This window comes from Oryzias latipes, chromosome 12 (assembly GCF_053564925.1).
Source record: "Oryzias latipes strain Hd-rR chromosome 12, Olatipes_Hd-rR_3.1".
NCBI lineage: Eukaryota > Metazoa > Chordata > Actinopteri > Beloniformes > Adrianichthyidae > Oryzias > Oryzias latipes.
Genome location: NC_136248.1, coordinates 4,159,014 through 4,185,772, shown reverse-complemented (window position 1 = coordinate 4,185,772; position 26,759 = coordinate 4,159,014). Strand labels below are relative to the sequence as shown.

General features: G+C 45.4%; 2 protein-coding genes across 2 annotated transcripts; both read left to right on the top strand.

The window, feature by feature from the left end:
* The first annotated feature begins 488 nt into the window (after positions 1-488).
* Positions 489-9,909, top strand: LOC105357906 (interleukin-6 receptor subunit beta-like). The gene is made up of 4 exons (XM_078955637.1): positions 489-507; positions 8,810-9,115; positions 9,290-9,440; positions 9,770-9,909. Exons 1-4 carry the CDS (start codon positions 504-506, stop codon positions 9,807-9,809), a joined length of 501 nt encoding a protein of 166 aa, XP_078811763.1. The 5' UTR covers positions 489-503; the 3' UTR covers positions 9,810-9,909.
* On the top strand, positions 9,864-20,641 carry LOC101172630 (interleukin-31 receptor subunit alpha-like; the record flags this gene model as incomplete). The annotated part of the gene is made up of 6 exons (XM_078956440.1): positions 9,864-10,025; positions 10,244-10,502; positions 10,635-10,802; positions 12,003-12,104; positions 19,596-19,742; positions 19,819-20,641. Coding segments are annotated over 6 exons (978 nt in total), but the record flags the coding sequence as incomplete, so codon positions are not given.
* Between the last annotated feature and the right edge of the window lie 6,118 nt (positions 20,642-26,759).

Sequence of the window (26,759 nt, the reverse complement as noted above, 5' to 3'; positions counted from 1 at the left end):
TGAACTGTAGATTCGGACAGCACTACAAAATGGCGACCGCACTATATAGTGCACTATATAGGGTTTAGGGCGGTAATTCGGACACAGCCCATGTCTCATAACAACAGAACAAGCTGCCGGCTGCAGTCTTCCTGTTGTCTCTTGCAGAGTAGAGCTGCTCAAAGAGGCTCTGTGTTCTCTGCTGCCAACTAGCGGTCGGAGGGTGAAGTGGACAACAAGAGTCAGACACTGACGGACGCTCAGAAATAATTAAATAAATATCGTCCTGGCAGCATTTTGAATCGATACAATTATCGCCAAATGAACTATCGCGATATTTTACCGAATCGTTTTTTTTATTACACCTCTAGTTGATCTAGTAGATCACGTGATTGTCCTTCTGCGCGACATGACACGCGGATCCAGATTTTGGTGTTCACCTGGTCTTCTTGCTGCCTTGCTTCTGGGCTCCTGGCTGGGGTTCTTCCACAGGTTCTAGTCAAAGGAACTGGGGAACATTGACAATGAGTTCAGTGTTTCTGAATTTAGTAACAAAGAAATACTGAAATATTTCTATGAAAGTCACAGAGCAGCACTTTGTTTGTCTCATTTTCAAACATAATTGCCAGGGGGGTGTTCCAGAAAGCAGGTTATGCTAGCTCCCACGGTAAGTTTGAGGCTAAGGAAGTTGATAACCTCATCTTTCGGTTCCAAAAATGGATGGATGTTTCAGGGTATGTCAAGTTGCCATAGCAACTCATGTTCTGAACATAACCTGGTCTGGAGCAGGTTTAGTTGAAGGTCTGGACGGATTTGGATACAAGTGTAGGTTTTTGTCTAAATATGTTTAGTTGTAGCAGTTTTACTGTGTGTTGCAGAGTTATTTTCCCCTGTTATGTTTAATTCTTTCTGCACCATGAGTGAGAGGATGATGAGTTTATTTAGCACCACTAGTGCAACGTTATGGTATAAGAACTGAAGGTACAGTCAGAGTTATGATTATGAATCCTCGGTATACATTGTATATCCACAGAATCATTTCTTTTAATTTGATAAAAATGAGAAAATCTGCAGCCTCAAACTTAGACATATGAGAGTTCAAGAAGTACAATAAATTAATATGGAAATACATTTAATTGAATTGGAGTAATTTGACATTTAGATAAATATGTAAATTTGAGTTGTAACTACTGAGTTAGATAGACGTAAGAAATTAGGTTGAATAAATTTAACCCAATTACTTTTTACCAATTGAATTAATTCATTTAAGTTTTATAAGTTGTATATATATACCGCACAATGTGCGTTTACTCTGTCTATTCTTTTTCTCCAAGCAGAAACTCTTTTTGCTGATGATGCAGCCGTATTACTTTTTTGATGGGCGTATAATCTTCATACGCCGTCATTAAAATCTCAGCCTCCGTCTCACTGAAGTATAGGGATCTCTTTTGTTCTCCACGCGTTTCCATGGTGACTCGGGATATCGATCTATTGAGAATGTCTTTATGTACATGCTGTGCATGAGCATTAACCCAGGGTTACCAAGTAGAGCGTAATTACGCCAACTCATATCCGGTCTTTTGGAACCGACATTCCCAGAGTAAGCGAGTTCAGGTGGATTTCAGCCAGAGTTCAGGCTTAAAGTCAGGGTACTTTCAACGTGCCTTCTGAGATACCCCTCTGGTTTGACCATGAATGGAAATATTGTGTCTTAGAGACAGTCACTAGAATTGACCTCCAGGTCAGCTTTCTTTGTGCTCTCATCGTTGTTGATGGAATCTTCTTCTCTGTTCAAACCAGATGTAGGGATGTACTGATCAGGCAAAAAAAAAAAGAAATTAACTACTTTGAAAGCACGTTGTGGGCGGTGCCTTGGCAGCCGTGTCACTGCCGTCTGTCCAATTAATTCTCATTAAAAAGAATTTCTTTTTTATTCCTTTGAAGGTTTTTGTTTGAGTTAAGACAATCTAATAGAGACACTTGCTGTCAGTTTTAAATGCTCATTGAAAAGAGTTATTGATCTCGGAAGTTTGAAACTTTGAATATCCGGCTAACTTTACCAAATTGTTTTTATGTGTCTCCCGATCAAGCTAGTGTCGTTTTCCACTGTGTTTTACGGCAATAAATGTCTTGATCTGTTCACTATATGCAGACGTCTACTGGATCTTTTTTTTTTTTTAAATAACAAGCTTGAAGTATACAGCACTGGTTAAAATAAGTTTCAGACTCGATCTGATCCTGATCGAGTCTGAAACTATGTGATCAGGGACGGTTTCTGATCACTTCATCAGATCGGGACATTCCCAGTTTATGACTTTCTGCTGCATTAACTACTATTTGTCTCTCTCAATCTAGGGTCAGTTTAAATTGCATTTCATAGTTTTTATGTATGCTGTTTTTTTTATTACAGTTAGGGATGCGCAGTGTTTGATATTTCCAAACTCATATCATGTGAAAGTGATTTTTAGACTCCCTGTTTTCATTTGCTGAGTATAATATCCATGGCTGTGTCTGAATTCCCACCGTAACTCGTAACTACTAAAAAACTATTTTAGTGCAGCACTATCTAGTGCCCTGGATTTTAAAAGCAATTCGACACCATGCTCACTACTTTTTTTTTTCAAACAGCGGATATGACGTCATCAATTTCATGAAATTAAAATCTAATTAATATGAGTGTTTTACGACAATCATTTATGAGTCCGCTGTCTCTGAAGATAAAAACGTTGATGGTTTATTAAAAAAATACATTTAAACGATTGCTCCAACGCAATGCATTGTGGTCTATATTTGCCAATCTAGTGAGCATCAATGGTTTTTCGCAGAGACTTTTGGTAGATTTCCAGTGCACTCGATTTTGCAGTTGTAGATTCGGACAGCACTAGAAAATGGCCAATGCTCTAAATAGGGAGTAGGGGTGTTAGAAAACAATCACATCCGTGATATATAGCAATAGGTAATTTGGCGATACCCTTTATCGATTCAAAATGCTGTCAGGATGATATTTATTTAATTATTTCTGAGCGTCCTTAAGCGTCTGACTCTTTTTTTCCACTTAAACCTCCGACCACTAGTTGGCAGCAGAGCACACAGAGCCTCTTTGAGCAGCTCTGCACAAAACAACTACGATATTATGATCTCAGCGAGAAGCAGCTTGTTCTGTTGTTATGAGACATGAACCACTTAGTTTGTTGTTGGGATGGATACTGAACTGAAACTCTGTGCCACGTTGCTGCCCGTAATTTATAAAAACGCGGATTGCTGTGCTTTTTAGCAGCTCAGATTAGAACGAGTGAGGCATAGCAGCTGCACAGCAGCTAATAGGCTAAAGCACGGAGCATGGGCCAAAATGCTATGGGCAAGCCAAAGCGGGCCAAAGTTCTACAGAACCTCACAGCAAAAGATCCGGGTTAAGCGTATCGCCAGGCTCACGCCAATACACACCCCTAATAGTGAGTAGTGAAGGAGTTCAGACACAGCCCATGTTGTGCTGTGATCTCCGTGTTGCCTTTTTTCAGACTCCCGAATGACCAACGCTCAAGTTGCACCACAGGACCTCTGATTGCATCTGTATTGGCTTTGCATTGATATTGTGGAGAAGTAATCCACTTGAAAGATGAAGCAAGTAGGCATAACTAAATCGAGTTATTGTGTAATGGTGCATTTTTGGTTCCCAGAGCAGTGGCGGTTTTTGATATGGGCGATGTGGGCGGTCGCCCAGGGCGGCACTTCATAGGGGGCGGCAATTGCCGTGCCTGAGGCGTTACACATAATGTGCTACACACTATATTCAAAGAGGAAGTTTAGAGCTTTTAATTTGAAGTTGCTTCAGTAGCCGACACTTAATGTTTTTATATTAACACATCAGACTCTTAAAAATGTCTTCCTCCTATTTGCTCTTCACACTTATGGTGCAAAAAAAAAAAAAAAGAATACCTCAGAGTGAAACAACGTAAAACAGGCACATGAAAAGGAATTAGGCAGAACAAACATCCGTGCTCAACCCAATTTCGAAAAAAGCAGGCAATGGAGATTATTTCCCACAAGTCTTTGCTCCAACACAGCAGACCCGATGCGCACGTGACCACCGCCCTCTGCTGCAAGACGCTTGCGGCCACACCTCTTTGCGGTAGTCTTTGGAACATTAGTAAAAAAACTCGAGAGGGGAGCGCAACTCGCCGGTGGCTGGCTGAATCACACTAACAGGTGATTGGGAGTCTTTTTCTATCTGACAATCAACTCTGAGCCGCAGCTGCGCCTCCCGTCATAGAGACGGAGCCGCGTGTGTCAGAGGGAAGGGGAGGGGGAGGGGGGATGAGATCAGACCTTTTTTTATGGATTGAGTTTTTTTGGAGGATTTCTACTGTTGGTGTTGCACAAATTTAGGGAAATCCCAAATATTTTTGGAGTAATCCCACTGATGAGTTCTAAGATTTAGTCTTTAATGTTTTATAAGACCTAAACATATTAATCACAATAAGTTTTATTTTTAGATCTAATCCCTCTGATATGTTTCACAAAGACACACACAGGACGTCACACATTAAGAAATTATTGCTAAAAATGAAGCAGGAGTCCAGCTCTAAAAAAAATGCTCTAAAAAATGATGAAAGAGCAAAAAAAATGGAATTATTTGATATGTAATTTCTTATTATTATTTACAGGCTTTCTTTGTTTTGTCCTGCAGCATGTTCATATTTGTATAATTTTGACAGAATATATTTATATGGAGAACTCAACTCAACTCAACTCAACTTTATTTATAAAGCACTTTAAACAGAACAAGGTTCACCAAAGTGCTGAACAATACAAAAATTAATAAAAGCACATAAAAATATAAAGCATAAAACACATAAAATAGGTCCGGATCCCAACTCAGTTAAAAGCCAAAGTGAAAAAATATGTTTTAAGAGCAGATTTAAAAATACTGAGTGAGTTTATCTGTCTGAGGTACAGGGGCAATTCGTTCCAGATTTTTGGTCCGAAGACTGAGAAGGCTCGGTCACCTCTCCGTTTTCTCCTGGTCTTCGAGACGACCAGCTGTGTCTGATTTGTTGACCTAAGGGAGCGGGGGGGATTGTACACCTGAATCAGGTCAAAATATTTCAGGTTATTTAAGGTTTAACTTGAGTTATTCTGGATTAATGTTCCTGTTTTTATTCATATTTATGTTCAAAAAGGTCAGTTTAAAAGGTTTAAAAGTTTAGCTTTAGTGTGTTCAGTAAATGTTTATCTTCTTCGGCCCAAAACCTTAAGCGTGTTTTTAACTTAGGCCCCTGTGTGACTGAGTTTGACCCCCTGTAATACGAGTCTAGAAAATTCATGCATTTTTTGTGTAAAATGGCTAAATAGAAGATAGGGAACACAACAGGATGTTGTCAAATTTTGTATGTGTGCGGGGGGGGGGGCGCTGGTGGGGTTACTCGCCCAGGGAGTAAGTTAGTGTAGAACCGCCACTGCCCCAGAGCTTCGGTACTGATAGCAGAACCATTGAGGTCAGATCTTACGCATACTGCGGTCACGAAGAATGTTGCCCCGGGGCTCGTTCAATACCGGAGCTCGGTACCCATCCCTAGGAAAGGGGCACGGTGGAGAACAATCAGCGAAGCGGTCGCTTTGCATATAGCCAAAGACATGGTACCAAAATATACCGTGGAGAAGACGGGATTTTTTAATTTAATTAAAACCTTAGACCCCAGATATTTGCTGGATTGTTAATCCTTTAGAAAATGGTGCTACTCTCAGGGTGAATGTTTGTCTCCTTTTAGTCTACACTACAACATGTGACTTAAAACACAGCTGGGACTTTGATTCCAAGAGTGTGTTCATTTATTTATTATTCATCCCAGAAATGGGGGTTACATTTGTCTTGGGTTTAATTAAATAAAAGAAAAATTTACTTTACTTACTTACTTACTGTTACCTATTGCTTTCCTTAAGTGGGGGGGGGGGGGGGGGGGGGGGGGGATCGCAAATCGAATTAAATTAAATAAAATCGGAGATTTTATTTTTAGGCCAAGTCGTCCAGCCCTATAAGCAAGGAGTTGTTACATCAAAGACGGCTGACATAGTCACTCATGTTCACGGCACAAATCAATGTTTGCCCACATTTGTAGTCCTACTGTCACAAGAACAGGCAGACGGCTGGTTCCAAGTGCAGCAGGTTTATTAGCTCAGCTAAAAGTCCACAAAGCTGAATCAGGGTCAGGCAGGCAGGAGTCAATGACACGCATGAGAGCATCAGAGGAGAGACGGGTTACCTGCAGAACAGAACCAACCTAAGGATACTCCTGCGCACCCTTGGAGAACCTGTGTTCTCCAACACAGGTTCTCCAAGGTCCGATCTAAAAGCTCTGAGACACTAATGTCGAAGGAAGACTTCTGTTTGTCACATTAAAGCAGTGCTTCTCAATTATTTTTTGCCAGGCCCCCCCTACGAGAAAGAAAATGTTTCGCGCCCCAATAGATTAGGTCAGTATCTATAAACATTGTGTAAGTATACCTAAAATTGTATCTTCTAACATTAAAAAAAGAAAAAAACAAAATAAATCCACTTTCAACAAATATTACATTTATTTACCCACACAGAAACCCTGCTACTGTCTAAAACAGAAACATAGCTTAAAGTGCCTGAAATAAAAAATAATCTGTCATTCATTATTTAAACTAGAAACATTTTGACCAACTGAACCTTTTGATGCAGAGAAAATAATTCAATTAATGAATAATATTAAATCTAAATTGATCTGAGACATGAACAGAGCAGCACCAATAAATTTAACGTTTTTAGTCTGAAGAAATAGGTAAAAACATTGTGTTGATTTTTTCTAAATGATGGATTGTTTATTTTTTGATCTCATAAAGTGCAGCTGTTTTCTTGCATTATCTACTGCCTTTATGTCAAATACTGACACCAACTAAACCACAGGCAGACAAAGAAAACATTGATGGACATTAGGGGTGTAAGAAAGAATCGATTCGGCAAAATATCGCGATAGTTCATTTGGCGATACTTGTATCGATTCAAAATGATGCCATTTAATTATGTAATTATTTCTGAGTGTCCTTCAGTGTCTGACTCTTGTTGTCCACTTCACCCTCTGACCGCTAGTTGCCAGCAGAGAACACAGAGCCTCTTTGAGCAGCAACACACCACAGAAGACAACAGGAAGACTGCAGCCAGAGGCAGCTTGTTCTGTTGTTATGAGACATGAACTATTTTGTTTTTACTTGGGATGGATACCAAACAGAAAATCTGTGCCATTTTGCTGCCAGTAACAAATGAAAACGTGGATTGCTGTGTTTTTTAGCGGCTCAGATAAATACGAGTTAAAATGCTGTCGGCAAAGCGGGCTAAAGTTCTGCAGAACCTCCCAGCAATAGATCCAGTTTAGCAACCTGATGGATCAGAGGGATGTGTATAAGACTCTGAAAAAAGGCCGACATCGTGGCGAGGAGCGTTACCAGTTGTGTGAGAAGCGTGCCTGCAAAGGTGCAGCAGTCAGGGGCAGAGCAGACTGATATTTATGTAAACAAAGCACCTTTGTCACATTAAAGCAACTTTCCTTCGTTCTGTCAAGCTGCCTCATCATCATGCTTTATTATTTCTGGAAAGAATCAGTGTCCCCCCCACGCCACCCCTTCTTTTTGAAGCACCATTCAGGCTCCTGAACCGTTTTAAAGTACTGGAGAAGCTACATTAAGCAATGTTGAAAATAAACAACATTTTATTTCCCCAATAGAAACTTATTGGTTTAGACACATTCATTCTTTGTTTTTTTTATACTGAAAAATATTTGTTGTGGAAATCAGACAATGTTGACTGTTACCTTTCTATATTTTAACTTACCAAAATAAAAGCACTATGAATTTGCTTTGGTAAACGCAACTAATATATGAGATACAGTTGAAGTGCTTAACATTATGATCATTAAATAAACTGAATTTGACCATTTTAATATAGTGGAATACATTGAAATTCAGGTAGAGCTTTTCTAAGTCATATTTTAAAAAAAAGAAAGAAAATATGTTTTGGTAAAATATCGGGATACATATCGTATCGCCAGACTCTTGTCAATACACACCCCTAATGGACAACAAAGACACGTCATCAAAATGTCTACAATAGTTCATAAAGAATGACATTATTAGCATGAGCTGAGTAATCTAACGGCACGCCATGATCCTGCTGTGAGGCAACAGGCAGCGCTTCTAGCGCTCCTCCGTGTGCCCCGTTTCGCCTGGCAGACTGAGCCCACAGCACCCCTCCCCTTTCGTTCTCACACAAGCAGCTGCGCGTGTGACATGAGATGGGAACACGCAGCTGCAGGAACGGGGATTCAACTACTGCCCGCCCCCCCTGGCATCGCATCGGGCGCGCCCCATTATTTGAGAAGCACTACATTAAAGGGATTTGCAGACTGATCTAGACAGACAAGAAAGCGTGTAAAAGATTGTATACAAAAACAGGTTTGATGGGAATCCCTGCTGTGGTTCAGTGATGCGGTGGTCAGAACCTTCTAGGACCAGCAGCAGACGTAGCTGAAGTGCAGATCTGGCTATCAGTCCCTCTGATGGCACGACTCCAGATCAGCAGCTGTAAATAAATCTGAGTTATTGTTATCTGACTTTGAGGTTGAGTCTGCCAGACTGTGGCAAACCAACCACTCAACTGTTTCTGAATAATCAGCTTCCTCTTTTTCCTGCAAGCACAACTGTACAGAGAATGAGAGGCATCGAGTTTTTAGTCTAGGTTTCTGTGACTGGCATTAAGTGTGTTCAGGCGTGCTGCTGCTGCATGTCAGCATCCTCCTGTTTTTGTTCTCTTCAGATTTTCAGAGCCACTTGCTGACGTTGCCACAGAATCCGGTGATTGAGATCGGAACCAACTTCACAGCGACATGCCTGATCTCCAACACAGTGGAGGTCACTGCGGACGATCTGTACTGGAAACTGTCCAATGTGACCATTCCCAGAGATCAGTACCGGAAGGTCAACAGCACTGCCCTGAGCGTGACGGTCCCCATCACAAAAGACATATCAGAGGAGTGGCTGTTCTGTTACTGCAGAAAAAAGTCCAGTTATGTGGTTTTGAACGAAGGAAAGTTCATTCACGGCATCTCACTCGGAACCGGCTGTGAGTTCTCTCTTCTGCATTTCAACATAATAATAGCAAACATCAATGCTGGCTGTGAAATAATGTCAGGTCAAGCACTCTGTGCCCGCCGGGTTTCCACTATCTATGACCATGAGTATCAGAGAGGCTGCAGGAGAGTATCTGATGCAGTGCTGCTGTTTTCTGTGGTTCCAGATCGTCCGGAGAAACCGGAGAACCTAAGCTGCATTTCCTTCCAGAAGGAAGACAAATCCTTCCCGTCCCTGCAGTGTAGCTGGGGAACGACGAGACGTCAGACCCCGACTGTTCCTATACATTTCACACTCAGAGTGATGCAAGTCCTCAGGTGAGTGCAGGTTCCTGCCTAGTAGCTTGACTGGCTCTATGTGCTGTTGGAGGGCAGGTGGGGGCCCCCTTTCACCTGTGGGGGCCACTTCACCTCAGTTTGATAGCATTTGAACCCAACACAAGAGCTGCAGAGACACTGTGGAGGCTTTCATCTGAACGGTCTGATTACAGAGACTACCTGCCCCGGCAGCACGTGTGCAGGGAGGGGAGGGGGCATCATTTTCTGTATTAAATGGTGACGTTGTGGTGGGTTAGTTGGGACAATCCCCAGAGGCCTGTGAGAAAAAATCCTCCCGGTGATCTGACTGAGGCGTCTTCTGTTCACAGCAATCAAACTAGCAGTACCACCACCAATGATCTGAGGTGAAACTCAGCCCCTACCCCTTTCACATGGAGCTGGAGGTCTGGGTGGAGGCAGTGAACCAACTTGGAGCAGCAGAGTCTGTGCACCTCAGAAAAGAAGCTCAGCACTTCTCTGTGTGGAGGAGGAACAGCCCCGTTCAGAAAGCGGTGGTTGTACACTTCTTTAGCCTCAAATTTACCGTGGGAGCTAGCAAAAGCTGCTTTCTGGAATACCCCCCAGGTGTCCGGTAGCAAAACACACAACCACACACAGTAAACAACAGTAAAATGACAGTTCACAAAATAATATCAGTTCATATCAGGCAGGTTCATTAAAGAGCCTGATAGCTGAAGGGACAAATGATTTCTTAAAGCATTCTGTCCTGCAGCGCAGTGACAGAACTGTCACTGTCACTTTAAGCAGCTTTTTTACCTTTAGCTTGCGGTTCTCCTCTCCAGGATCCTGAATTCCCAAATGGGAGGATAACGAGATTTGACGTGAAGGTTGAAAAGCAGAGGGACAGAGCGTGGAACCAAAGCGGGGGCTGGAAGAGCGTCCTGGTGAACCGGTCTGAGGCAGAGGAGGGGGAGACGAGCATCACTCTGCTGGAACAGATCTCTCTGTCTAACCTGGAGTCGGTCAAGGTCTCCGTGGTGGCCGTCAACTCTTTGGGGAGGTCTCCAGAGGCCTCCTTAATCCTCCCTGTCAAACTACCGGGTAGGTGAGGTGTGATTGATCAACAATAGGAAATCTGCTCTGAAGTGTATTTTGTCAGTCATAATTGTGGAAGCACACGGCTGAGGCTCTCCCGGCGCCGCACAGCTCTGATCGTGTTTGTGTCGATCACAGACCACGCCCGTGTGGAGGAACTAAAGGTGTGGCCCCACGAGGGCCAGCTGGTGGTGGAGTGGAAACCCCTCCGCAACAAATTGCTGTCGGGGTATGTGGTGGAGTGGCTGAGTGACGGCAGGCTGGACTGGCGGCGAGTGATCAAGACGAGCAACCGCACACTCACAGGTACCGGCGTCCTGCACACTCAGACTGACACGACCACGTGCACTCTCTTCCCACATGCACGTTCCTAAAATACAGAGATCACGGATGACCAGCTCTGCCGGGTGACGTCTTTGAATAGTGGAGGAAAAGGCAGCAGTAATGGGCGGTTCCTCTCTTTGTGACATCACAATGTGAGGACCCGCCCATTTTTGTGGGTTGGGAGGGGCTGGTCCTCAGAAATCTGTGACTGGATCTTAATATATTTCATGAGGAAATAACATTATAATACATTTAAAAGCTCATAAAAGTGGATTTTGCATGTTATAGGTCCTTTAAAAAAAGAAATGAAATAAGTAAATAAAACAATGATCTCTCCAAGGCAAACTAAAAAAAAAAAAAAGGTTACATTGATATGATCCAGTTGTGAAAAGTCATCATTACATTCATGCTAAAAACGATTATGGAAGAAAGTTCTTGATTTCAATTGTAATGGAGAAATTAAATTAAAAATGGCTCTGAAGATCCTAAAGTCACCAAACTTTATCACCTTACTGCAACAAAGATTTCATAGAGAAAATGTCACTTCTATTAATTAATTTTTATTAATTATTCCAAAAGACCTTTCGTTTTAACGCAAGTTTCCAAACTTTCTCACATAGAAAAAAAAGTCTAGTTGAGAGTTGCAACTATTTTTACTTGATTTTTGAAGCTACTTCACAGAAGTGTTCTGTTTAAGTTTGAAATGATAAAAGAAGAAGAATGAAATAAAAATGGGGAGCAGCCTGGATCGTTTTTTTTAAAACTATCTGATCTGGACTGATTGGGACATCCCTGCTGTAAGAATGTGTAGCAAAATTCAATTAGAAATGTCTACTTTGACAATTAAAATGGATCAACAGAGATGCTTTTTCATTTTCAAAATAAAGCTGCTTTTTTTGACTCAAACTTCAAATGAAAAATCAATACTTCAAATGCTTTTTCATTTTATACTTAAAACCGCTTATACTGTGTCATAATTAAAACGAAAATGCAAAGAGGGGATTGCATTTTCATTTTAACATCCACCCTGCCAACATTGTCGCAATATTCATTTCGAAAAACAATCCAGCGAGGAGGCGGGGCGATGACGTCAGTGCTTTCTCTGTGTGTCCGGCTAATTATGCAGTTTTTTGATAAGTCAGACTGGAAGCAGTGGGTTAACATCTCTTCCCACCCCTCCAGGGAGGCTGGATCCCTTCGTGTGCTACACCGTTTCCGTCTATCCCGTGTTCTCCAGAGGGATCGGGAAGCCGGTTCAGATGTTGGCTTATGTGGAACAAGGAGGTGAGACTTAAAAAAGGTCTGGTGTTTGTTCTGTTTACACAGAGCCGTGATCTGACCTGCTTCAGCCACGGTTGAGCTGGTCAGAGAAAATCCCGATGTTTCTCTGTGGGGAACCGAGCCATTGTCCTGTGGTAGGGGACTGAGGGCTATTTCTTGGGCACTAAGTGGTATGAAGGGCGACACAGGACCTGTTTGCTAAAAACAATTTGACGACATCCTTTTGTGTGCCCTATTTTTATTTGCTCATTTTACACAAAAAATGCATGAATTTTCTAGACTCGTATTACAGGGGGGGTAAAACTCAGTTGCAGAGGGGGCCTACATCCAAAACACACTTTAGGTGGTGGGGCGAACAAGATAAACATTTATTGAACACACTAAAGCTAAACTTTAACTTAACTTTAACTTTTTAAGCGGGTTTGCAATGCGGGCACACGCACACGGACTGGCACAAACGCATTACTTAGCTTTACAACTTTTCAGTCAGAGCAGTTATGAACAGTCTTAACATCGTTAGCTGGAATGTGCGTGGACTTGGCTCTGGGCCAAAGAGATTGAACGTGTTAAATCACCTGTGTGGTCTAAAAGCAGATATAGCTCTACTGCAGGAGACCCATTTATCGAATTCATTGAGTCACCTCATGTGCTGCTTACAATTTCCAGTTATATATTCTGCCAGTTACAACTCCAAACGAGGAGTTGCTGTTTTAAATAATAAAAATCTTAATTTTACTCATAAGGATACAGTTACTGACCCAGAAGGCAGATTTGTAATCATTAATATATCCATTCAGAATAAGGACTTTTGTATAGCGAGTATTTATGGTCCTAATGTTGACGACTCTTCCTTCTTTCACAGATTCTTCACCTCACTCTCAGTTCACTCTGACTTCACAATCATTATCGGAGAAGATGTCAACCTTGTTTTGGACCCTGTACTTGACAGACTCAGCACAGCAGCAAATCAGCGTACATGGCGGTCTGCAAGTATTCTAAAGCAGTACATGAATGATCTGGGTCTCTGCGACGCGTGGCGCTCATGTCATCCAAGCACTAAAGGGTTCACCTTTTTCTCTCCAGTTCACCACTCACACTCCAGTTTACACTATTTATTAATCAGTAACTCTCTTTTAAAAAATATTCAAAGTTCCAATATCCATTCAATTATTATCAGTGATCATGCACCAGTTTCTGTAAATATCTCTAGGGAAAAATCGACACCCTCAGGTACAACCTGGAGGTTTAATACGTCTCTGTTAAAGGACCAGGAATTTCTAGAATTTTTTAAAAAAGAGTGGGCAACCTTTTTAGACTTCAACAATACTCCAGACACCTCACCATGCCTTCTTTGGGAAACAGCAAAGGCAGTCATGAGAGGGAAAATCATTTCTTATTCAACGCACAAAAAACGCAAAGAGAAAGCAGATTTATTAGAATTAGAAAATAAAATCAAAACCCTGGAGACTGCTTATGCTGCTTCTGCACAGGAGCACATTCTGGGAGATCTGAAAAATTTAAAGCTGCAGTTAAATGACATCATTAATAAACAAACACAATTTCAAATACAAAGGCTACGACTTGAAAGATTTGAAAACTCTAATAAATCTGGCAAATTTCTGGCTAATCAGCTTAAAATTAATAGAGAGAAATCATCAATCACCTCTATTATGGACCAAACAGGAAATGTCACTCGCGACCCGGTCAAAATTAATAACGCATTTGAAAACTTTTATAAAAATTTGTACACATCACAGATCAATCCGTCAGAGCAAAGTATTGACTCATTTCTTGATAATGTAAACCTACCCAGGCTAAATGAGGATCAAATCACAAACTTAGATTCTCCGCTCTCGTTGTCTGAGCTTCATGAAGCTCTATTACTTATGCCTAATGGTAAAGCACCAGGGCCTGACGGCTTTCCTGCTGAGTTTTATAAAGAATTCTGGGAACAACTGGCACCAACATTTTATAAAACTGTCACATCTATTAATGAGAGCCAATCAATGCCACCTAACATGAACTCAGCCAACATAATTCTTCTTCTAAAACCAGACAGAGACCCCACTAGTCCTTCAAGCTATCGCCCTATTTCTCTAATCAATGCAGATGTAAAAATTATCTGCAAAGCACTAGCACAGAGAATAGAAAAAATCACTCCTCACATAATTCACTTCGACCAAACTGGATTCATCAAAGGCAGACACTCTGATGACAATGTCCGCAGACTTGTTAATATAATACACTTTGCCACCATTGAAAACCAGGAAATGACGGTACTATCGCTGGATGCTGAAAAAGCCTTTGACAGAGTAAATTGGAAGTTCCTTATTGCTGCCCTCCATAAGTTTGGTTTTGGAGAAGCATTCATCAATTGGATCAAAATATTATATCACAACCCCAATGCATCAGTTAGAACTAATAAACAGACTTCAAACAGGTTTTTTCTTGGTAGAGGAACCAGACAGGGTTGCCCACTCTCTCTTTCTCTTTTTGCTATATTCATTGAGCCTCTAGCTGTAGCAATAAGACAGAATGAGAGCTTTAAAGGAATTAAAACCAAACACAGCCATCATAAAATTAGTCTCTATGCAGATGACATATTACTGTTTTTAAGGAATCTACATTCTGTAAATGAAACAGCAATGATCGTTAATGAATTCTCTTCCATATCAGACTATTCCATTAATTGGAATAAGTCTGTTTTATTACCGCTCAACAGGAATATGGAACAAAGGCTCACAATTCTAGTTAAAACAGGAAATGTCAAATATCTGGGTATTTACTTTTCCCCCAAACTATCAGAACTGGTGCAGCTAAACTACACCCCATTACTGAAAAGCATACAGGACGATCTAACACGCTGGACCAACCTGCCTCTGTCCCTTATGGGCAAGGTAGCCACGGTTAAAATGAAAATCTTACCCAAAGTTAATTATCTCTTCTCAATGATTCCCACACAACCGCCATTAAAATGGTTCAAAACATTAGACTCATCCATATGAAGCTTTTTATGGAACAATAAACCTGCAAGAATTAGTCTAAAAACTTTAAAATCTGCAAAAAGATGTGGAGGATTAGAATTACCTAATTTCCACAAATATTTTCTTGCAAATAGATTACAATACATCTTAAAATGGTTAAAAAATAATCCAGAAACCAACTCATGGTTAGACTTGGAACAGGTGTTATGTGGAAAGATCAACCTCTCAGAGCTACCATTTATTAGCCAAATAGTTAAAAAACAGGATTGTTTCAAAACTATTAATATAAACGCCACTTTAACAGCCTGGTGGGAATTTCTCAAAATATCAAAATCATCCTTGCCCTTCTGCCGTGGTTTGGGGTGGGGGTCGGTGCCTGGCCGGGCGGCGGGGGCTCCGTTGGTCGGGTGGTCGGGTAGTCGGGTGGTCGGGTCCGGTGCCTGGGTGTGGCGGGCTGGGGCGCGGTGTGGTCCTTTGGGCTTGGGTGTGGGGGGGGGGGGCGTGGCCTGGCTTGGCCTGGGGGGGGGGGGGGGGTCCCTTTGCCTGTGCTGGGGGGGGGGGGGGGGTTTGCGGGGGGCCCTGCTCGGGGGGGGGCCCAGCGGGCTGACCATCTACACCTGGGGCTGGGATCGGCCCTTCCCTGGCTCTGGGACGGGACGGGACAACCCTCTTGGGGCCCCCGGTCGCTCTGGGGGTCATCCGCTTCGGCTGCGGGGTCTGGGGTGGGGTGGGGTGGGGGCTTGTCGGCCCTGTCCTGTGGGGGGGGCGTTCTGGGGGAGGAGGGGGAGCCCACTATTGTTACGGGGCCTTGGGGGGTTGCCCCGGCCGGTTGGCTGCCTCGGTCCCGTCGAGGCCTGACCAGAGCTCTTCCAGGGCCGGCGCTTGGGGGGGGGGGGGGGGGGGCTGGGCTTGCTCCAGGGGGGGCGGCGCTTTCTGGCTCCTCTCTCTGTGTGGGGTGGTGGTGCTGGGCCTGGGGTGTCGGCTCCTCGGGGGATGGGGTCCCTGGGCTGGGGTGGCCTGGCCCCTGTGCTGGGGGGGGCTGGGGGACAGCTGTTTGACCACCGGGGGGACAGTCTACCAGCTGTTCCCAACCTACCCCCTTCCTCATACAACCTCATATTAGGGTGAAGGGGTGGGGGGTTTAGCCTGCGATGCGCCTTGGGGGGGAGCTACTTGGCAGTGGTACCCCTCCCATGGTTGCCGTATGGAGTGGGCCCCCCCTCTCTCGGTTTTATTTGCACCTTAGACATGTAGGGCCCCTGGTAGGGGGGGGTGCTTGGAAATCACTGCCAGCAAGCAGCGGATGTCCTCCTAGCACCCTACCTGCCAATTTTAATCGCACATTAGACATTTAGGGCCCCTTGGTGGGGAGGGTGAGGGGACATCACTGTGAGTAATCAGGAGATGTCCCCTCAGTGCCCTAACCGCCAATTTTACTGCACCCCCCTTAGGACACACACCCCTTCCCCCTCAAAATATACACTCCAACACATAACACACACACATGCACACACACACCCCCACAAACACACATACACGCACACACACATTTTGCAAGGAAGGTGGGACCTAGGACCATCTGCCCCCTACCCCTTCTCTGGTGGGGGGTACGGGTCCCTTGGCGGCGGCTGCCGTGTCCCCTGGGTGCCGGTCTCCTGGGCCCGGCGGTGCTCTCTCCGCTCAGGGGGGGGTTCACATTACACCTGAGCCGGGGGTGTCCATGTCCCTGGGGTGGGTTCGGGTCTTTGGCCCTGGGCGCTGGGCCCCGCCAAACTTCCAACAGTGGCCGAGCCTGGTCGGGCCATGTTTTCAACACCCCTTGTGGGCCCCCCTTTTTCCCCGGGGTGCTCCCCTCCGGGGTGAGGGTGGCTGGCCCCTGCCTTGCTCCTCCCTGGACCAACCGTGGGCCGGATGGGTGGCTGCCTGGAGCGCGGAGCGGGTCTCCCTTGGGGGGTCCTGACTCGTACCTGGGGTTGGGGCGGGGGGATGCCCAGAACTCCTGGGTGGTGATGTGGTGCTCGTCTGGGGCTATGGGTGCCCTTCTCGGGTGGGGCCCTGCGTTGGGCTCTTCCGATGCGGCGGGGGGCTGTTCTCCTGGTTGGGCTGGGGCGCCGCTCTCTTTCCCCCGTGCTTCCCTGCTCTCTGGCTCTGGGGGCCTCGTGGCGGTCCTGCTGGTCCTGGCCTGGGTGGCGGATTTGGTCGCCCGGGGGGCGGTTGTCCCCTGCCTGCTGCCATGTGGCGTTGGGGGGTTCCGGCTGCCGCTGCTGCTGCGGCGGGGGTCTGGGTGTGGGGGTGGCTGGGCGCTCCTCCTCCTTCTTTTCACATTCCACCATCCATTTTAGAAGAACATAAACACTCACCTGAGCACAGGTGTTAGCTCACCTTTGCGCTAATAGTTTGCATGATTGAATGAATGAAAGATCTCACACTAGTTGGTTTAAAGGCATAGGTATGCGTGTGTGAACACTATCTATTTTGTGTACATGTTGACATGTGGACATTTTTGCAGCTAGCAGGTGTGTTTATGACATTTCAGTGTGTGTGTGGACAGGCCCCGCCCGTTTGTACTACATTTGAGCCTTGCCGTAATGATAAACAACCAGTAAACTTGTCTGCTCTATGCTGCTTCATGGTCTTATCCCCCCTCCCACTATCACCCCCCCCCCCCCCTCTAACGTCCCTCTCTCTTCTTTCCTCCTTTCCTTTTCCGTCCGGTCCAACACCAAAGATTTTCAAACATAATTGAAATTAATAAAGTTTGGCCTCAATTACAAAAGGGGTTTATTCAGTCATGCCTTTGGTTTGTCTGAAGTTTAATAACCCCTCTTGTTAAAGTAAAATATGTCCAACACAAGAGGCCCTCAGCTCTCATCTTTCTGCCCAGCTGTTGGACAGGACAAGTTAAATTTTTTTTTTAACTTTTTAAGCATAAATATGAATGAAAACAGACAAGAATATTAATCCAGATTAATAAATATATTCTGTCAAAATAATGCAAATATGAACAAACAAAGCCAGGAAATACTAATAATTAGACATAATAAATCAAATTTTTCCATTTTCTTTGCTCTTTTTTCATTTTTTTAGAGCTGAACTCCTAACATCATTTTTAGCAATAAGTTCTGCTTGGTGTGTGATGTTCTGTGTGAGTCTTTGGTCCTGAGTGCGTCTTTGGTCCTGAGTGCGTCTTAGGTCCTGTGTGCGTCTTTGGTCCTGAGTGCGTCTTTGGTCCTGGGTGCGTCTTTGGTCCTGTGTGTGTCTTTGGTCCTGTGTGTGTCTTTGGTCCTGAGTGTGTCTTTGATCCTGTGTGTGTCTTTGTGAAACGTATCAGAGGGATTTGATTATTTGAAAACCTGTTATTTTGAAAATCATATTTAGGTTTCATAAAACGTTAAAAACTAAATTACAGAAACTCATCACTGGGATTACTCCAAAAATATTTGCCATTTTCCTAATTTTGTGCAACACTAACAGTAAAAATCCTCCAAAATTCGCAATATTTTCATAAACAAATGATCTATAGTTTATTTTTGTTCTGAAAAAGTGCAGCTGTTTTCCAGCCTGCATTACTGTCTTTATTTAAACGTTACTAAACGTTACCTAAACGTTACTATCACCAACTAAACAACCGTAAAAATAAATGGATAAGGAAAAAATACAGACCAGTAATAAAAACGTCAGCAATAGTTTGTGAAGAATGACATTATTAGAATGACTGAGTAATTTAAGCCACCCGATGATCCACGTGTTGCGCAATGATCTCCGTGCGCGGTTTTACCTCGCAACCTGCGCCCACAACCCCTCCCCTTCTCCTCACACACACGCACCTCTTTCTCAAAGGTGGGAGCGCCGATTCGCAAGTTTCAGGCCGTTCCATACCCTGCCATATATTTCACGATAGTTAACGATAACTAAAGTGCCACAATAACTAATAGCAAGCACTGAATCATCACCCTCTACTATCCAGGTAAGTACCGTTGCGCCCGAGTCTTAATTCACTATCTATCCTCTTACTTAGTAGTGACCACACTGGACATGTCAGAAACTGCTTCCCGTGCCCCATACAAAGCACAACCCCGGTTTGTTGAGAACGACACTCACATAAGCTAGCAGAAAATCATTTAATTTATTTTGTACACACCCACCACCAGCCAAACAGCATTAACCTCACTTCTGCTCACAGCTCCCTCACTTATGGTTAGCAATTTAACACACCCAAGATTCTCCACTTCCCATGAGTCTTAAAAGCTGAAGGCGGGGCTAACCCCAAGATCGCAGCAATATGTTGATTAGCTATGTGAGCAGTGCTATTTTTGGAGCATTCTCTGCAGGCGCCACAAGGGGTGCTTGAGGGCGCATGGGCGCCCGTGGGCACAGGGTTGGTGACCCCCTGTCCTGTGGGAAGCACAGAAATGGGATGGCGGCGGCACAGAGCTTCGTCATCCTCGGCTCTGTTTACCCTTTGCCAGCTGAGCTGAAGGTTTCTGATGAAGATGTCGTTTGCCTGCAGCTCCCCTGCGGGGCCCGACCGTCAAGCTGAACGGGAAACCCGGACACAACGAGGCGGAGCTGGTGTGGGAGGAGATCCCTCTACGGGACCGACGAGGCTTCATGAACAAGTACACCGTCTTCTACAAATTGGGGGAGGAGATTCGAGGTAGGACCTCTGCTGACCTCTGCAGCTCCAGCTCCCTGCTGGATCAGACTCTGAGCGTGTGCTGTGTTCCCTTCAGAGGTGCCCGTGCCCGCCAACTCCACGTTGCTTAAGTTGGAGTCTCTGATGGAGGACTCCCTATATGAGGCGTGGGTGCAGGCCTCCACCGCGGCCGGCTCTACCAACGGCTCTCACCACTCCTTCATCACCATGAAATAGTCAGACGCTGGCTGAATGTGGACGTTTCTTTACTGTTGGACGGTCTCTACGTGTACGGACGTAGAACATTTCAGCTGATGAGGGAAGCAGCTTCAAATATTACCTCACTTGCTCCAAAAATTGATTAGTTGATTCATGATTTTTCCTAATGTTACATAATTTTGCACATATTTTTAACTTTTGATGCTTGATCATGTTTTTTGCTATGAAAATTTCTGAAACAGTGTTATGTCTATTTTACTGATTTAGTATTATTTTTTAATCATATCAATGACTTTTATAAGTAACATAATCTGCATATATTTTGGATAACTGATCTGCATTTACCATGTTGATTTCTAAAAGTTATTTTTTACATAATTTAAGTAATTCATCTTTGTCATGCATGTGCTTTATTGATACTTCAGGATTCTTAATTCTGTCTGATAAAAGTTATAAACCGGATAATGATAAATCATGTAATAAAATGGTTACATTAGAACCGGGGAGGGACTATATAAATTCACTTCCTTCCAATCACTTTCAAGCAATCTTTATTAATATGTCTAATTATCCAAAGTTTGATACGTCCTTGTATGATTGTATAACTGATGATTGTATTGTTTTTATGTATTATTTTCATTTGATTGCTTGAAATACCATTGCAAATCAAAATCAAAAAATAGAAGAGCCACAAAAAAATACTTGATGATTCTGTCATGAAAAAGTTCTGTTGAGTGTCTTCGTTCTGGACTGTTCTGCCTTGTCAAACCCTCTAGGGGGTTCAGGTTCTGCCGTCCAACAGCCATCCGTCTAAAACCAAATGTTCAGGAAACCTCATTCGGGTGTTTGGTGGGACGGACCACCAAGGCTGCAACATTAGCCAGGGGGAAGGGAGGCGTGGCCAGAATCATGGGGAGATAGCTGGAACTTCCCTCAAGAGTCCTTGCAGGTGTAAAAATGCTAGATCCATCCATCCATCCATCTTCCTCCGTTTATCCGGTCCCGTGTCGCGGGGGCAGCAGACTGAGCAGAGATGCCCAGACTTCCTTCGCCCCAGCCACTTCCTCCAGCTCCTCTGGGGGGACCCTAGGCGTTCCTAGGCCAGAGACGTAGTCTCTCCAGTGTGTCTTGGGTCTTCCCCGGGGCCTCCGCCCAGTGGGACATGCCTGGAACACCTCTCCAGGGAGGCGTTCAGGAGGCATCCGGACTAGATGCCCGAGCCACCTCAACTGGCTCCTTTCGATGTGGAGGAGAAGCGGTTCTACTCTGAGCTCTCCACAGGTGACCGAGCTTCTCACCCTATCTCTAAGGGAGCGCCCCGCCACCCTACGGAGCAAGCTCATTTCAGCCACTTGTATTCGGGACCTCGTTCTTTCGGTGATGAAGCCATATCTCATGACCATAGGTGAGTATTGGAACGAAGATCGACCGGCAAATTGAGAGCTTTGCTTTTCGGCTCAGCTCTCTCTTCACCACAACGGACCATTACAGCGACCGCATAACTACGGACACCACTCCAATTCGCCTGTCGATCTCACGCTCCAGTCTTCCATCAGTCGTGAACAAGACCCCCAGATATTGAAACTCCTCCACCTGGGGCAGGGACACTCCACCCACCGAGAGATGTCAAACTACCTTTTTCCGGTCGAGAACCATGGCCTCAGATTTAGCTGAGCTGACCCTCATCCCAGCCGCTTCACATTCGGCCACAAACTGCCCCAGGGCACGCTGGAGGTCCTGGCTCGATGAAGCCAACAGGACAACATCATCTGCAAAAAGCAGAGATGAAATCCCGTGGTCCCCAAATCAGATCCCCTCCGGCCCCTGGCTGTGCCTAGAAATTCTGTCCATAAAAACTATGAACAGAACCGGTGATAAAGGGCAGCCCTACCGGAGTCCAACGTGGACCGGGAACAGGTCTGACTTACTGCCGGCTATGCGAACCAAGCTCCTACTCCGGTCACACAAAGACCGGACAGCCCTCAGTAAGGCTCCCCGGACCCCATACTCACAGAGCACCTCCCACAGGATACCACGGGGGACGCGGTCGAACGCCTTCTCCAAATCCACAAAACACATATGGACTGGGTAAGCAAACTGGTCCACTGTTCTACGACCAGGACGGAAACCGCACTGTTGTTCCTGAATCCGAGGTGAACCGCCACATTGACGTGGTGGGGGAGTTTGAGAGCCTGAGTGATCCCAGGAGCTAAGCTGTCTGTGGCTTAAGCCCCTGGTAGGGTCTCCCATGGCAGACAGGTCCTGGGTGACGAGCCAGACAAAGAGCGGTTCAGTATCCCCTGATGAAAGGAAAGATCAAGGACCCGATTACGTGGCCCTGATTGGCGTCACCGGGGCCCCACTCTGGAGCCAGGCCCGGGGTTGGGGCTCGCAGGCAGGTGCTTGGTGACCGGGGCTCGGTCGGGCACAGCCTGAAGGAGCGACGTGGGAGCACTCTCCCATGGGCCCACCTCCCGTAGGAGACCTCAAAAGGGGCCGGTGCATTGTGGTTTGGGTGGCAGTCGAGGGCGGGTGCCTCTGCGGCCCCAAACCCCGGTCATGGAACTTGGCTTTTGGGACATGCTAGATCCCTTTTTTTTTTATTCTGCCACATGAGCATTAGAAATGAAATGCTCAACTCAAATCAGCGAGGGGGGGGGCATCCTGCAGACAAACACCTACAAAGAAACTGGCTCACATGTGGACCTCCCCAGGAAAGGAAGACCAAGAGTCACCTCTGCTGCAGAGGATAAGTTCATCCGAGTCAGCAGCCTCAGAAATGGCAGGTTAACAGCAGCCCAGATTAGAGAGCAGGTCAATGGCTAACAGAGTTCTAGCAGCAGACACATCTCTACAACAACTATTCAAAGGAGACTGTGTGAATCAGGACTTCATGGTAGAATATCTGCTAGGAAACCACTGCTAAAGAAAGGCAACAAGCAGAAGAGACTTGTTTGGGCTGAAGAACACAAGGAATGGACATTAGACCAGAGGAAATCTGGCCTTTGGTCTGATGAGTCCAAATTGGAGATTTTTGGTTCCAACCACTGTGTCTTTGTGCGACGCAGAAAAGGTGAACGGATGGACTCTGCATGCCTGGTTCCCACCGTGAAGCATGGAGGAGGAGGTGTGATGATGTGGGGGTTCTTTGCTGGTGACACTGTTGGGGATTTATTCCAAATTGAAGGCATACTGAACCAGCATGGCTACCACAGCATCTTGAAGCGGCATGCTATTCCATCCGGTTTGCGTTTAGTTGGACCATCATTTCTTTTTCAACAGGGCAATGACCTCAACTCACCTCCAGGCTGTGTAAGGGCTATTGATCATCTTGATTATCCTGAGTTTGCACTGTTTGCACTGCTTGCACTACTTATTCTATTTATTGTTCTGACCATTGTGTCATTTTTCAATTTTGCTTACTGTTGTTCATTTTTCTCTATTCTTAAGTGTTTTATGTTGCACATTAGCATTCAATTCTGTGAAACTGCCCTGTTCACCGAAAATGGCAATAAAGAATCCTCGAACCACTTGACCAAGAAGGAGAGTGATGGGGTGCTGCGCCAGATGACCTGGCCTCCACAGTTACCGGACCTGAACCCAATCCAGATGGTTTGGGGTGAGCTGGACCGCAGAGTGAAGACAAAAGGGCCAACAAGTGCTAAGCATTCTGGGAACTCCTTCAAGACTGTTGGAAGACCATTTCAGGTGACTACCTCTAGAAGCTCATCAAGAGGATGCCAAGAGTGTGCAAAGCAGTAATCAAAACAAAAGGTAGCTACTTTGAAGAACCTAGAATATGACATATTTTCAGTTGTTTCACACTTTTTTTATGTATATAATTCCACATGTGTTAATTCATAGTTTTGATGCCTTCAGTGTGAATCTACAATTTTCATAGTGAAAAAAATAAAGAAAACTCTAAAAGAGAAGGTGTGTCCCAACTTTTGGTCTGTACTGTACCTCGAGAGAAGGGGTCTCAACTTAGCATTTCCACCAACCAGCCTTTCAAGTGTTCAGCCTGTTTCCCATTGTTTATCTCCATTGGTTAAAAGGGTGGGAGATGTGTGTATTTTTTAAAATAAACCTGGAGGTTTATTACAGCTCTGCTTAAAGACCAATTCTTTAAAAAAGAGTGGCAACCTCCTTAGAAATTAACAATACTCCTGACTTTTCCTCATGTGTTCTCTGGGAAACAGCAAAAACTAGGATGAGACGGAAAATCAATTTGTATTCAACATATACAAAAAACACAAAGAAAAAGCAGATTTTATTTCAGTTGGAAACTCTGGAGGCTGCTCGTTGCTTCTGCACAGGAACAACTTCTGGAAGACTTAAGCAAGCTAAAGCTTCTGTCAAATGACAAACACCATTTGATAGACAAAGACTTTGACTTGAAAGACTTGAAAACTCAAATAAATCTGCCAAATTTCTAGCAAATCGACTTAAAACCAATAAAGAAAAATCAACAATCACATCTATTATGAACCAGACAGGAAATGTCACTTTTGAACAGGTTAAAATTATTAATGTTTTTAAGACTTTTATAAAAACTTGTAAACATCACAGATCAATCCAGTCAGAGCAAAGTGTTGTCATGTCTCAAGTCTAACTTACCTCTCGTTCCAGACCTTCCCCTTCCTGCCTTGCCTGTTCCCCACACCTGAGTCTGTCTCATTATTTCCTGATCATTCCCACCTGTGCTTCCCTTCCTCATGTATTTATAGCCTGTGTTTCCCTTTGTCCTGTGCCTGTTTGTCTTGTGCTTTAACCAGTCAAACTTAGCCTTTCTCTTGAGCCACAGAATTAAAGTCTCTTTGAAACTCTGCATCTGAGTCCAGTCCTGTGTTCTGCCTTGTCAGTACAAACAGGCCAGAATGGACTCAGCAGAGAGCAGTGGATTAACATCTATCCTGCAACGCCTGGAAGCCCGCCTTTCTCATCAGGAGGACCTCCAGAAGGCCCTGGCGTCCCATATGGGCCAGGTCTCTACCCAAGTTCAAGACCTCCGTTCAAGTTCACTCTGGACCAACCCTCCCCCAACTCCTCCTACTCCCATGCCTGCCAGGAGCCTGGAAATCGAACTCGCTCCTCCCGATCGTTACTCAGGAGAACCTGGACTATGTAAGCCCTTCCTCACTGACTGTTCGATCCATTTTGAACATTCCCCCCATGCCTTTGTTTCTGACAGAGCCAGGATCGCCTTCATGATTTCTCATTTAGCGGGGAGGGCTCGTGCATGGGCCATGGCTGAGTGGGCTCGCGCCTCCCCGCTCTCCTCGTCCCTCGTAGCCTTCCAGGAGGCGCTACAGAACACTTTTGACCCGGTGTCTACCAGCCAGGAAAAAGCCCGTGAGCTCACCTTCATACGCCAAGGTGGGGACTCCGTCTGTGATTACGCCATCCGATTCCGCACCGTAGCGGCTGAGAGCGGGTGGAACTCGGTGGCGCTGTATGATTTTTTTCATGAAGGGGCTGGCTCCGCGCATTCAGGAGCAGCTCATTCCGGTGGACTTACCTCAGGATCTTGACTCCCTGATCGCTCTCGCCATCCGCACGGATAATCGAATCCGTGAACTGGTCTCCCGACGTGGCAGCGGATCATCAGGAGGCGGGTCGGCTCGCAGGGCTGCTTCCACGGAAAGAAGAAACTTCCGCCGCTCCACAGCCGACCTGCATCCCTCCGTCCCCGTGCACGAGGGACGGACACGTCTTTCGGCGGAGGAACGACAGCGACGCCTGCAGGAGGGGCGGTGCTTCTACTGTGGGGAGATCGGTCATCCCGTGATCTCCTGTCCCATGAAAAAAGCCACGTTGGTGAGTCAGATCACCGCTACGGGCAGACGCGCACGGAGCCTCACGTCATTAGTGGTAACCCACCATGGCTCTTCTATGACTCTCGTAGCCCTCATTGACTCCGGGGCTGATGTAAGCCTTATGGACTGGAAGCTGGCCATCAGCTTAGGTCTTAAGCCACAGCCACTAGACAGACCCATCCAGGCTCGGGGCCTTCATGGGAGGGGTCTCTTTGATATCACGCATGTTTCCGAACCTATCAAACTGTCCATAGACAACCATACAGAGGTCATGTCTTTCCACCTGTTTAGGGGCTCCTCTAGGGAGTTGGTTCTGGGATTTCCTTGGCTGTGTGAGCACAGTCCCAGGGTGGACTGGGCGACCGGGAAAATACTGGAGTGGGGGCCAGGATGTGACAGACACAGAATTTCCCATCCCGCAGGTAAACAAACCGTCATGAACAATAACCCTGTCCCTGTTCGTCCTGCTTCAGGTCCAGAGGTCCCTGACCTGAGCACTATACCCTCCTGTTACCATCATCTGGCCGAGGTCTTCAATAAGAACCGGGCTCTGAGCCTCCCGCCTCATCGGCCCTATGACTGCGCCATCGACCTGGTTCCGGGGTCCACCATTCCTAAGGGATACCTGTACTCGATCGCATCTTCGGAACGCCAGGCCCTTAACAAATACATTGACGAATCCCTGGCAGCGGGTCTCATTCGTCCCTCCTCATCTGCAGCTGGTGCCGGGTTCTTCTTTGTCGGGAAAAAGGATGGGACTCTCCGACCCTGCATAGATTACAGCGCGCTCAACAACATAACCGTCAAGAACAGATATCCGTTACCGCTCATGTCCTCTGTTTTTGACCAGCTCCAGCAGGCCCGGGTGTTCACCAAGCTCGATCTCCGTAACGCCTATCATTTGGTCAGGATTAGAGAGGGGGACGAGTGGAAAACAGGGTTCAATACACATAGAGGCCACTATGAATACCTGGTCATGCCCTTTGGACTTACTAACGCCCCC